This window comes from Monodon monoceros, unplaced genomic scaffold (genome assembly GCF_005190385.1).
Source record: "Monodon monoceros isolate NGI ecotype Baffin Bay Population unplaced genomic scaffold, NGI_Narwhal_1 Super_Scaffold_6, whole genome shotgun sequence".
NCBI classification, from domain to species: domain Eukaryota; kingdom Metazoa; phylum Chordata; class Mammalia; order Artiodactyla; family Monodontidae; genus Monodon; species Monodon monoceros.
In genome coordinates this window covers 56,256,874-56,269,917 of record NW_021703783.1, presented here as the reverse complement: position 1 = coordinate 56,269,917, position 13,044 = coordinate 56,256,874, and the positions used below count along the sequence as shown (strand labels likewise).

The window sequence follows — 13,044 nt, the reverse complement described above, 5'->3', positions numbered from 1 at the left end:
TAAGTCTTATCTATCCTAACATTTTTTAAACATCTTTATTGGAGTATATTTGCTTTACAAAGGTGTGTTAGTTTCTGCTGTATAACAAAGTAAATCAGCTATACGTACACATATATCCCCATATCCCCTCCCTCTTGCGTCTCCCTCCCACCCTCCCTATTCCACCCCTCTAGGTGGTCACAAAGCACTGAGCTGATCTCTCTGTGCTATGCGGCTGCTTCCCATTAGCTATCTACTTTGCATTTGGTAGTGTATATGTGTCCATGCCACTCTCTCACTCGTCCCAGCTTACCCTTCCCCCTCCTGGTGTCCTCAAGTGCATTCTCTACATCTGCTTATTTATTCCTGTCCTGCCCCTAAATTCTTCAGAAACACTTTTTCTTTAGATTCCATATATATGTGTTAGCATATGGTATTTTTTTTCTCATTCTGACTTACATCACTATGTATGACAGACACTAGGTCCATCCACCTCACTACAAATAACTCAATTTCGTTTCTTTTTATGGCTGAGTAATATTCCATTGTATATATGTGCCACATTTTCTTTATCCATTGCTCTGTTGACGGACACTTATGTTGCTTCCATGTCCTGGCTATTGTAAATAGTGCTGCAATGAACACTGTGGTACATGACTTTTTTTGAATTATGGTTTTCTCAGGGTATATGCCCAGTAGTGGGATTGCTGGGTCATATGATTCTTCTATTTTTAGTTTTTTAAGGAACCTCCATACTGATCTCCATAGTGGCTGTATCAATTTACATTCCCACCAACAGTGCAAGAGGGTTCCCTTTTCCCCACACCCTCTCCAACATTTATTCTTTGTAGATTTTTTGATGATGGCCATTCTGACTGGTGTGAGGTGATACTTCATTGCAGTTTAGATTTGCATTTCTCTAATGATTAGTGATGTTGGGCATCTTTTCATGTGTTTGTTGGCAGTCTGCATATCTTCTTTGGAGAAATGTCTATTTAGGTCTTCTGCCCATTTTTGGATTGGGTTGTTTGTTTTTTTGATATTGAGCTGCATGAGCTGCTTGTATATTTTGGAGATTAATCCTTTGTCAGTTGCTTCATTTGCAAATATATTCTCCCATTCTGAGGGTTGTCTTTTCGTCTTGTTTATGGTTTCCTTTGCTGTGCAAAAGCTTTCAAGTTTCATTAGGTCCCATTTGTTTATTTTTTTTTCCCATTTCTATAGGAGGAGGGTCAAAAAGGACCTTGCTGTGACTTATGTCATAGAGTGTTCTGCCTATGTTTTCCTCTAAGAGTTTTATAGTGTCTGGCCTTACATTTAGGTCTTTAATCCATTTTGAGTTTATTTTTGTGTATGGTGTTAGGGAGTGTTCTAATTTCAATTTTTACATGTAGCTGTGCAGTTTTCCCAGCACCACTTATTGAAGACGCTGTCTTTTCTCCATTGTATATTCTTGCCTCCTTTATCAAAGATAAAGTGACCATACGTGCATGGGTTTACCTCTGGGCTTTCTGTCCTGTTCCATAGATCTATATTTCTGTTTTTGTGCCAGTACCATATGGTCTTGATTGCTGTAGCATTTTAGTGTAGTCTGAAGTCTGGAAGCCTGATTCCTCTAGCTCCGTTTTTACTTCCCAAGATTGTTTTGGCTATTGGGGGTCTTTTGTGTTTCCATAAAAATTGTGAAATTTTTTGTTCTAGTTCTGTGAAAAATGCCATTGGCAGTTTGATAGGGATTGTATTGAATCTGTAAATTGCCTTGGGTAGTATACTCATTTTCACAATGTTGATTCTTCCAATCCAAGAACATGGTATATCTCTCCATCTGTTTGTATCATCTTTAATTTGTTTCATCAGTGTCTTATAGTTTTCTGCATACAGGTCTTTTGTCTCCTTAGGTAGGTTTATTCCTAGGTATTTTATTCTTTTTCTTGCAAGGGTAAATCAGATGTTTCCTTAATTTCTCTTTCAGATTTTTCATCATTACTGTATGGGAATGCAAGAGATTTCTGTGCATTAATTTTGTATCCTGCTACTTTACCAAATTCATTGATTAGCTCTAGTAGTTTTCTGGTAGCATCTTTAGGATTCTCTACGTATAGTATCACGTCATCTGCAAACAGTGACAGCTTTACTTCTTTTCGATTTGGATTCCTTTTATTTCTTCTTTGTCTCTGACTGCTGTGGCTAAAACTTCCAAAGCCATGTTGAGTAATAGTGGTGAGAATGGCAACCTTGTCTTGTTCCTGATCTTAGTGGAAATGGTTTCAGGTTTTCATCATTGAGAACGATGTTGGCTGTGGGTTTGGCATATATAGCCTTTATTATGTTGAGGTAGGTTCACTCTATGCCTACTTTCTGGAGGGTTTTTATCATAAATTGGTGTTGAATTTTGTCAAAAGCTTTTTCTGCATCTATTGAGATGATCATACGGTTTTTCTCCTTCAATTTGTTAATATGGTGTATCACATTGACTGATTTGCATACATTGAAGAATCCTTGCATTCCTGGGATAAACCGCACTTGATCATGGTGTATGACCCTTTTAATGTGCTGTTGGATTCTGTTTGCTAGTATTTTGTTGAGGATTTTTGCGTCTATGCTCATCAGTGATACTGGTCTGTAGTTTTCTTTTTTTGTGACATCTTTGTTTGGTTCTGATATCAGGGTGATGGTGGCCTCGTAGAATGAGTTTGGGAGTGTTCCTCCCTTGGCTATATTTTGGAAGCGTTTGAGAAGGATAGGTGTTAGCTCTTCTCTAAATGTTTGATAGAATTCGCCTGTGAAGCTATCTGGTCCTAGGCTTTTGTCTGTTTGAAGATTTTTAATCACAGTTTCAATTTCAGAGCTTGTGATTGGTCTGTTTATATTTTCTATTTCTTCCTGGTTCAGTCTAAGAAGGTTGTGTATTTCTAAGAATTTGTCCTTTTCTTCCAGGTTGTCCATTTTATTGGCATAGAGTTGTCTGTAGTAATCCCTCTTGATACTTTGTATTTCTGCAGTGTCAGTTGTTACTTCTCCTTTTTCATTTTCAATTCTATTGATTTGTGTCTTATCCTTTTTTTTCTTGATGAGTCTGGCTAATGGTTTATCAATTTTGTTTATCTACCCAAAGAACTAGCTTTTAGTTTTATTGATCTTTGCTACTGTTTCCTTCATTTCTTTTTCATTTATTTCTGCTTTGATTTTATGATTTGTTTCCTTCTGCTAACTTTGGCATTTTTTGTTCTTCTTTCTCTAATTGCTTTAGGTGTAAGGTTGGGTTGTTTATTTGAGATGTTTCTTGTTTCTTGAAGTAGGATTTTATTGCTATAAACTTAGAACTGCTTTTGCTGCATATGATAGGTTTTGGGTCATCGTGTTTTCATTGTCATTTGTTTCTAGTTATTTTATTTCCTCTTTTTTCTTCAGTGATCTCTTGGTTATTTAGTAGTGTATTGTTTAGCCTCCATATGTTTGTAGTTTTCACAGATTTTTCCTATAATTGATATCTAATCTCATAGAGTTGTGGTCAAAAAGATATTTGATATGATTTCAATTTTCTTAAATTTACCACAGCTTGATTTGTGACCTAGGATATGATCTAACCTGGAGAATGTTCTATGAGCACTTGAGAAGAAAGTGTATTCTGTTGTTTTTGGATGGAATGTCCTATAAATATCAATTAAGTCCATCTTGTTTAATGTGTCATTTAAAGCTTGTGTTTCCTTATTTATTTTCATTTTGGATGATCTGTCCATTGGTAAAAGTGTCGTGATAAAGTCCCCTACTATTATTGTGTTACTGTCAATTTCCTTTATTATGGCTGTTAGCATTTGCGTTATGTATTGAGGTGCTTTTATGTTGGGTGCATAAATATTTACAATTGTTATATCTGCTTCTTGGATTGATCGCTTGATCATTATGTAGTGTTCTTCTTTATTTCTTGTAATAGTTTTTACTTTAAAGTCTATTTTATCTGATATGAGAATTGCTGCTCCAGCTTTCTTTTGATTTCCATTTGCATATAATATCTTTTTCCATCTCCTCACTGTCAGTCTGTATGTGTCCCTAGGTCTGAAGTGGGTCTCTTGTAGACAGCATATATGTTGGTCTTGTTTTTGCATCCATTCAGCCAGTTTATGTCTTTCAGATGGAGCATTTAATCCATTTACATTTAAGGTAATTATCAATATGTATGTTCCTATAACCATTTATCAGTTGTTTTGTGCTTGTTATTGTAGGTCTTTTCCTTCTCTTGTGTTTCCTGCCTAGAGAAGTTCCTTGAGCATTTATTGTAAAGCTGGTTTGGTGGTGCTGAATTCTCTTAGATTTTGCTTGTCTGTAAAGGTTTTAATTTCTCCATCGAATCTGAATGAGATCCTTGCTGGGTAGAGTAATCTCGGTTTGTAGGCTTTTCCCTTTCATCATCTTAAATATGACCTGCCACTCCCTTCTGGCTTGCAGAGTTTCTGCTGAGAAATCAGCTGTTAACCTTATGCGGATTCCCTTGTATGTTATTTGTTGTTTTTCCCTTGCTGCTTTTAATATTTTTTCTTTGTATTTAATTTTTGGTAGTTTGATTAATATGTGTCTTGGCGTATTTCTCCTTGGATTTATCCTGTATGGGACTCTCTGTACTTCCTGGACTTGATTAACTATTTCCTTTCCTGTTTTAGGGAAGTTTTCAACTATAATCTCTTCAAATATTTTCTCAGACCCCTTCTTTTTCTCTTCGTCTTCTGGGACCTCTATAATTCGAATGTTGTTGTGTTTAATGTTGTCCCAGAGCTCTCTGAGACTGTCCTCATTTCTTTTCATTCTTTTTTCTTTATTCTGCTCTGCAGTAGTTATTTCCACTATTTTATCTTCGAGGTCACTTATCCATTCTTCTGCCTCAGTTATTCTGCTATTTATTCCTTCTAGAGAATTTTTAATTTCATTTATTGTGCTGTTCATCGCTGTTTGTTTGCTCTTTAGTTCTTCTAGGTCCTTGTTAAATATTTCTTGTATTTTCTCCATTGTATTTCCAAGATTTTGGATCATCTTTCCTATCATTACTCTGAATTCTTTTTCATGTAGACTGCCTACCTTCTCTTCATTTGTTTGGTCTGGTGGGTTTTTACCTTGCTCCTTCATCTGCTGTATATTTCTTTGTCTTCTCATTTTGCTTAACTTACTTCATTTGGGGTCTCCTTTTTGTAGGCTGCAAGTTCGTAGTTCCCGTTGTTTTTGGTGTCTGTCCTCAGTGGGTAGGGTTGGTTCAATGGGTTGTGTAGGCTTCCTGGTAGAGGGAACTGGTGACTGTGTTCTGGTGGATGAGGCTGGATCTTGTCTTTCTGGTGGGCAGGGCTGCGTCCGGTGGTGTGTTTTGGGGTGTCTGTGAACTTATGATTTTAGGCAGCCTGTCTGCTAATGGGTGGGGTTGTGTTCCTGTCTTGCTAGTTGTTTGGCATGGGATGTCCAGCACTGTAGCTTGCTGGTCGTTGAGTGGAGGTGGGTTTTAGCGTTGAGATGGAGATCTCTGGGAGATATTTTGCTGTTTGATATTACATGGGGCTGGCAGGTTTCTGTTGGACCAATGTCCTGAACTCGGCTCTCCCACCTAAGAGGCTCCGGCCTGACACCCGGCACATATTTTCATAATATGTGATGATGTGTTAAAAATACAACAACATGATAATTTGAATAAAAATTCAACTGGCAAAACAAGTGTTTACATTTCTGTTAAGCAGATTAGATTCTGCTGTGAGACCTTTTTCTTATATGTATGTGTGTAAGTATTTTACGCACTTACATCTCCCTAATAGGAGCAAGACTGGGGAGAAGAAACAATATTTTTGTTGTTTATTTATACTTCACCTTACTTCGAAAAAAGATTTGTGGTTGTTTAAATTACGCTTACAAAATAGCAAGAAAATATAAAGTAGCAGAATGTGAGAAAGGAGTAAGAAAAACAAAATGTGAACATATTTGACCATTTAAATCTAAATGAAATGTTACATAAAAGATGATAATTGGTTTTTTCTTCAATTCAATGGAAAACAGAAATAAAAGAGACCTGTTTCACACTCTAATATGAAGCATTTAGATTGGATTCAAGAAATAGCTTTCTGACAGTGAATTGAAATAGGTAACTATCTTATCTGAAGATATTTAGAAATAGAATAGAATCTCATCTTTCTCTGCTCCTTGAGAGTTGACCCTACCTAAGGGATGGTTTCATGACCTAGCAAGCCTCTCCCTTCTGGCCCTATAATTATCTAATTCTACAGAGAATATTGCCTCACCCGTTCTTTAAAGAGCCAGTCTGGTAAAGAGAAGATAGCTGGAAAATGGAATTGAAAAATGTGGCCTGTATTTCAGTATCTGGCATACTGTTCTACTGGGAGTTATGATTGTAATTCTGTTCCATTCGGGATTATAAAATGGTACAGTTTAAAGCGGTTAAGAATAGTACTACAAGTACTTAGATTTAAATTTTCTCTTTACCATCAAAGACACAAATAAATTTAATAATTATATCAGCGGACTGAAATTAGACTATGTAGAAACTATACTATATTATACTTAAATGTATAGAGGTAATTCCTCTATATTCTCTTTCTAATTTGTCTTTATTCACATTTTTATAACAGCTGATACAAGAGGTTAAGTTGCTAAACAATTATCTGAAACCAAATTCTCAGGGGAGAATATATTTTTTACCTGATTTGTTAGAAACCCAAATAATTGCTTCTGGAGACACATGGCTTCTATTTCCTACCACAATAGTTAATGGGATCTGCCAAAGGTAACTGCAAAATAAAAGAGAAACTTTAAGAATAAAAATGGTTATAACAAACAAACAACATTTCCTATGCACCTCCTATGTGATTTTTCTTATTCTCTTTAGGAGAATTTTCTACATTCCCCAGTCATAAATGTAAGGAATAGGCCAAGAAGATGAATTCACTCTTTCAATGTCGCTAAGCAGACTTGGCCTCTAACAGTTTTAATTTCAAAACAAAAGGTGGACTACCAACAAAACAATTTATCTTGGAAAAAAAGATTTGAATTTTACATGAGGAATAAAAAGTAGCTAAAATCTATAAATCTGAGCTGCACCATATATTGAGTAAAGTCTTAAAATAACTCCTTTCTACTTGATTCTGCATTAGGTTAATGCCCATTCCAGGGCTTTCATGCATTTACATTTCAACATTCTCCTCATTTACTTGTTTAACTATTCTTAAAAAACACTTTTGTCCAGATTTTATAGAAAGGATAATACAGCACAGATAAAGTTATTCAGCAAAGTAGGGACAAAAAGCAAAACTGATCAGATCCCCCTAAAATCCAGATCAATACAAAGAACAACGTGGGACACAATGCTTTGTTTTCTGAAATGGAATTTCCAAATTGATGTGTGAAATCAACCACCAATGTGCAGGGATCAGTCATGAGTCTCAGCCATTAAAGAGGAGTGTTTTCTAGAACATGACTTTTTATAGGATAAAAGTTTAGGCCTAAACTTGTACGTGAAGTAATATCAATTTAACCTCAAATGAGCAACCGGAGATAAACTGGATAGTCTTACAATAAAATCCAATGACTACATTTTGTTCCCCTAAAATATAGCCAGGTTATGTTAACCAATCATTGCACTATTAGCAACAGGGATAGTCAACAATATGCAGTACGAGAAAAATATTTCTGACCTGAAAACTATAAGAATACTCTATGAGCTCAGTAACTATGGGAATTAATGGAGAATTTTTCAGGGAACATGTCTGGGGCTATGTAGCTAAAAATAGAATGAATATGTCTTTTGATGGGGGAGGACATCTCCAAATCTGTCATATGGAATTTGTTTATTATTTTATCATTTCATGTCTCCCATTCACAATAATCAGAATTTAGTAATAGCAAAAATCCAAATGGAAGACTGGAAGAAATTCCTAGTGTTATATCAACTGCTATCTCCAACATAGAAAGTTAATATGTTTAAGATTCTAAATTTTAAAAGTATATGCTATACTTAATCAGACAAACATTTTTGAGTGCCACCTATGTGGAGACATGCTGCTATATTGAATGGACTCTGGACAATTGATCAGGAAATAAACAACCTATTGTAGCAAAACAGGTATTGTTTGTAGGGTAGACATTGGTGAACGCCAACCCATGTACACTCTTTAACAAATATCCCCAAGCTTATAACATGATAACAAGAATATGCCACAAGTATTTAATAATGGATTTACTGTCAGGAAGATACAGAGAATTTATATAATAAATTTATATATAAATATATATAGCTGTTCTCTAAAAATAATGATTCTTTTTGATTAACTGAAATTATTAGGTAAGAGACAACAATGCCTGACTCTGCATCTGATTCTCGAATTAAACTATGAACTCATTTTTGTGTACCTAAGATCTTTCAAAAGCCTGGAAATGAAATGCTTAAATAAATTGCTGTTGAAATGGATTGAATGAGATTGAATTGAAGTAAAATAAAAGGAACTATATCAGTCTATAATAAGACAGAGATTAACTTTATGAAATTGATTTTTTTAGTACAGATTGTCTATATTGAGTTGGGGCAACTAAATTTTGAAGGCAAATAAATATCAGTTAAAGGGCCAGAAATATATAAAATTGAAGATGTTTAAAACTCTTCAAGGATAAATGTCTTTTTTGTAGCGTGATCATAAAATGTTTATGAACTAGTATTTGCCCCTAATATAAACATACTTATAATTTTACATTTATTTAAACTGTATCCTTCTAAATAATGAAACTAGAAATTACAATAAAAATTGATATGTTTTGATTTTGAGTTTTAGCAAAAGTCTCTAAAGTCAAGAAGGAGAGAGTCATATCAATACCTGCATTTTTGCTTACAGACAATTCCACATACAAGAAACTTCCTAAATGGCAGACACTGTACTGTATAGCAATGTTCAGATGCAAAAAAAGAAGTTAACTTTAAGGTATTGTGATACAAACACTGGGGCATTTTGTAAAACTTTTAAAATACCCTCTATATTTTTCCTAAGAATGTTTTTGGCCTCTATTCTGTGTGTGTGTGTGTGTGTGTGTGTGTGCGTGTGTGTGCGCATGTATGTATACACAAAATCTATACATTGTCACAAAGACAAAGTAAAAATTACAAATCACCAAGCACATCTGAAGTTTATATTATTTCTGAATTGCTATACTATCAGTACTATACAAGTTATTTTCCTTAACTTTCCAAACAACACATATTTGATCTTTCCACCAATTTCATTTTTAAGATCAAAGAAAGCATGGCAATTATGTTGCTTTATGATTACAACTTAAAAGGCTAGAAGACCCTAAACATTGTGGGTGAAAAGCTCTGTGTGGTGTGCTGTAAAAACATCCAAAAATGCAGTGAGTTATGTTAAAAAAGAAACTAGAAAAAAGAACCTGTGAAATTAAATTGTGCCCCAGCCCCTTAAGTTTAACTTGAATTTTAGTCATCTCATTTTAAGAAGAAAAAACCAAAAACAATGCACTTCAAAAGACCCTCAAGATATTTTTTATTTAACAGTCCCTGGGACTACCTCTCTTCATCGTAGGTCACATTTTTATAATAAAGCAATGTTTATTCTAATGATTATGTTAAGGTAGAAAAGCGAAGGTGCTTATTTTAGCTGGAGTGAAAAAACTTTTTTAAAAATGGTACCAGTATTAGTGAAGCATTAATGTAGATGCCATGAAAAATGGTTCCAAGGTTGCTATCATCGGACCCAAAACAAAAGGAGATAAATATAATTCTCTGTAGCACAGGACTCCAAGAAGCTCCATATGTATAGGAGACATTACTGAACATTACAATGTATTAACTTTATAAAGAAAAAAAAGCTACACAAATTCACAATTTCCCAAATACCAAAATGCTAGCAAATATTTTACTCAATTTCACGTATCAACTTTATGCAATTATTATATAAAGATCTTTCCTTTCTATGCTGTAATATAGGTACCACATATGAAAAATATGATTACTATATACATTAAAAATGTTCTAGGCATGTTGTAGTGATATTCCAGTGTCCTCTACAAAATTGAAGACAAAGAATTGATTATACAGTCACAGAAAATATCCACAATTCATGGGTTTCCTGGCGTAAATGGGCACTATGTTTTACTGCATTAACTATTTGCAGTATATGATAAAGATCTAAGAAGGTTACAGACAAAGGGCAGATAAAGAATTGATTATACAGTCACAGAAAATATCCACAATTCATGGGTTTCCTGGCGTAAATGGGCACTATGTTTTACTGCATTAACTATTTGCAGTATATGATAAAGATCTAAGAAGGTTACAGACAAAGGGCAGATAGAATTGGTATTGAAGCTTTGACCGCAATGTTATAGTGAATTAAGTTATCAATAATATAAAACTGAATACTAAAATTTCAACTGCAAACTTTATTATTTCAAAATAGATATAAATTTTGAGACTGATGGAATGCCATGCATTATCTCACTCAATATTTTCTATGCCAAGTTCTCAGCGTTCAAAACCATTCATATGATTTTATAACTGCAGCAAAAGTAAAGCCCTGTAAAAGCTTTGTATAGGTATATATACCTATACAGCCTGGGAGAAAGTCTTCCTTTAAAGAGTCAGACTTGCAGCCGATACATCTGGCTCATATTATAGGTTGACAGAGTATTTGTGTTCAAAATTTGTTCTGTCATCTGCATGTCCTTTATGTTTTTCTGCATCAGTGATGCTTGTGTAAGAATGATCATTCTCAAAGGCAAGGCCTGAATCTCCCTAACTTTGCCACAGTCAAGTAGTTTTTATGTACTTCCCGACAAGGCCAGGGTTGATGCCTAAGCAGGTTTCACCTGGGGCCAGACGGTGGTTGACCAGAAGCAGTGTTTGGCAGCTGTGAGGAATCCAGGCTGGGTGAAGGGTTGACCCAGTCAGATCCTGACAGTGTGGCAGGATAATACCCTGTATTCCACAGGTGCAAACAGTTAGATTATAAGGGCAGTCTGCTGAAGGACAGTGTATATAATGAGCAGGAGACTTAAGACAATACTTTCTTAAGTGGGTTCCCAATTTAGCCACCAGAAAACATTCATGAATTTCTCAGTCACTTCTACCTGGACCCTGTCTTAGAGATAACAAAGAAAGCTTAATGCATGTTTCACATATCCTAGATACTGATGGGTGATAAAATCAGATTCCTAATATTCCAAATGGGAGACAGCATGACCAGTCTAATCCCAACACCTCATTTTATTTATTAATTTTGACCTCCAACCCTCCCTGTCCCGCTCCCAACCTCTTATCCGGATATCTTAGAAAAAAATAAAATGAAATGATTTAAGTTCTATCTTTCCTTGGCTCAGCTTTAATAAAGCACAAAAGAGTGGGAAAACATGAACTAGAAAAGAATCACTACATGCTGAATTTTCAGTAATTAAATAAGAATTTCAAATGAAAGTTAAAGTAACAACAAGTCAAATTCTGTGTATGTTGTGTTAATGGTTTTTAAACACTAAAAGTGAGGGAAGAGAATGTATTTTGATACTAAGTGGCATTGATACTTAGACCATTTTAAATGGATCTAGTTTGAGTTCCTCTGGCTCAGACACTATTTAGTCTGGTTGTGGGTTTTTGTTTAACTAGTCTTTCTGGATTGTTAGTTTCTGTTCTTGTCTATTCTACAAATCTTGGTTTTCTCAATACCATTTAATCCACTTCAAAGTATTTTAACTTTCTTAAATTTAATTCAACAAACATTTACAGGGAAAAGTAAAAAAAAAAAATCACACATTATTGTGTTAAATGACCATGATAATTTAAATCCTGTCTTCTTAAACAAAATAACTTTAGCATGCTGCCACCTTGATAGTTAAAATATCTGGAAATGGGAGTAAAAGAGGGTTCAAAATGAAAATAAAGAAATGAAAACTATATTTCGAGTACTTTTCATAATTCTGTTATCAATTCTTTTTAAAATGTAAAAATGCAAAGTGAAACATAAAAAACAAAAGCAATTTTTTCACATAAACAACAGAGTTGTACCTGTTATTTTGAGGTTCATGTGCTTTAGTTTTAGCACTGATGTCATAAATAAAATGTTGCTGAGTAATTATTATTCTATTTTCTGCTGTTGTATTTCCCAAGATGGTGATAACAGGATAACCCATCTGGAGTGTCCACTGATCCATTACTTCTTGTATATTTACATACTTTCCATTCCTTTTTAAAGCCTTTATAACCAAAATTGTATAAATTAATTTTATAAACATAAACTATAAACATAATTAACATTAAACCATTTTCATGTTTACTTTTATGATTTACTTATGAAAACATTTAAAATCGGTGAAACTAATATAATGTGTTAGTAAAATTAATTTTCTTGCCTTAGCTTAAGCTTCATGCATATATATATATATACATAGAAATAAAAACTTTATTAACATTAAAGTTTTTACCTAATGGAAGATGAAATATATTTTATTGTTAAAGCAAGTACTTACTTGCAGCATCTTTAAGCATCCCCAGTATGTCTAGTATTAAACTTAAATCACTTGCTATTCACTTACAGAGAAAAAGTTCTTTACCATCTATATTTCACTCAAACATGAATATCTGACACCCTATTAAAATTATATTTCAGAAGTATTATCACATTTGAAAGTAGGCAAGGTATCTTTAACTACCACTGTAGCTGAATTAATTTTAAACCTCATTATCCTTATAATATAATACATCAAATATAAAACAAGAAAGCAATATCAAGAAAAGGGAAATATAAAAAGTAAAAACAAACCATCAGTGTCAATAAAAGTTATGAATGTTTTATAAACTCAATTCAAATATTCAAGAAGAGGCTTTGGCTTTCAAGCTTCCTATACTTTACCTCTGATAGTGTATTCCAGAGATCATTTCTGGCTGCATTGCCATACTTATGAATAGTTAAGTAATCCTACAAAGAATATAAAATTGTAATTACAATTCAAAGGCTAAGCAATTTCCAGTAAACACATTTATTTCTCAATTCGGTTAACCATTTCCATTTGCTGGAACTGCCTTAACAC

At 34.0% G+C, this 13,044-nt stretch overlaps 1 protein-coding gene across 1 annotated transcript in view; it reads right to left on the bottom strand.

Moving 5' to 3' along the window:
- TRHDE (thyrotropin releasing hormone degrading enzyme) overlaps positions 1-13,044 on the bottom strand; it is a 385,919-nt gene that overhangs the window by 79,570 nt on the left and 293,305 nt on the right. The window contains exons 8-10 of the mRNA XM_029205012.1: positions 12,867-12,932; positions 12,023-12,210; positions 6,667-6,755 (exon numbers count right to left, since the gene is read on the bottom strand). Of these exons, the coding sequence (XP_029060845.1) occupies positions 6,667-6,755; positions 12,023-12,210; positions 12,867-12,932 (343 nt within the window). The remainder of the gene's footprint in view (positions 1-6,666; positions 6,756-12,022; positions 12,211-12,866; positions 12,933-13,044) is intronic.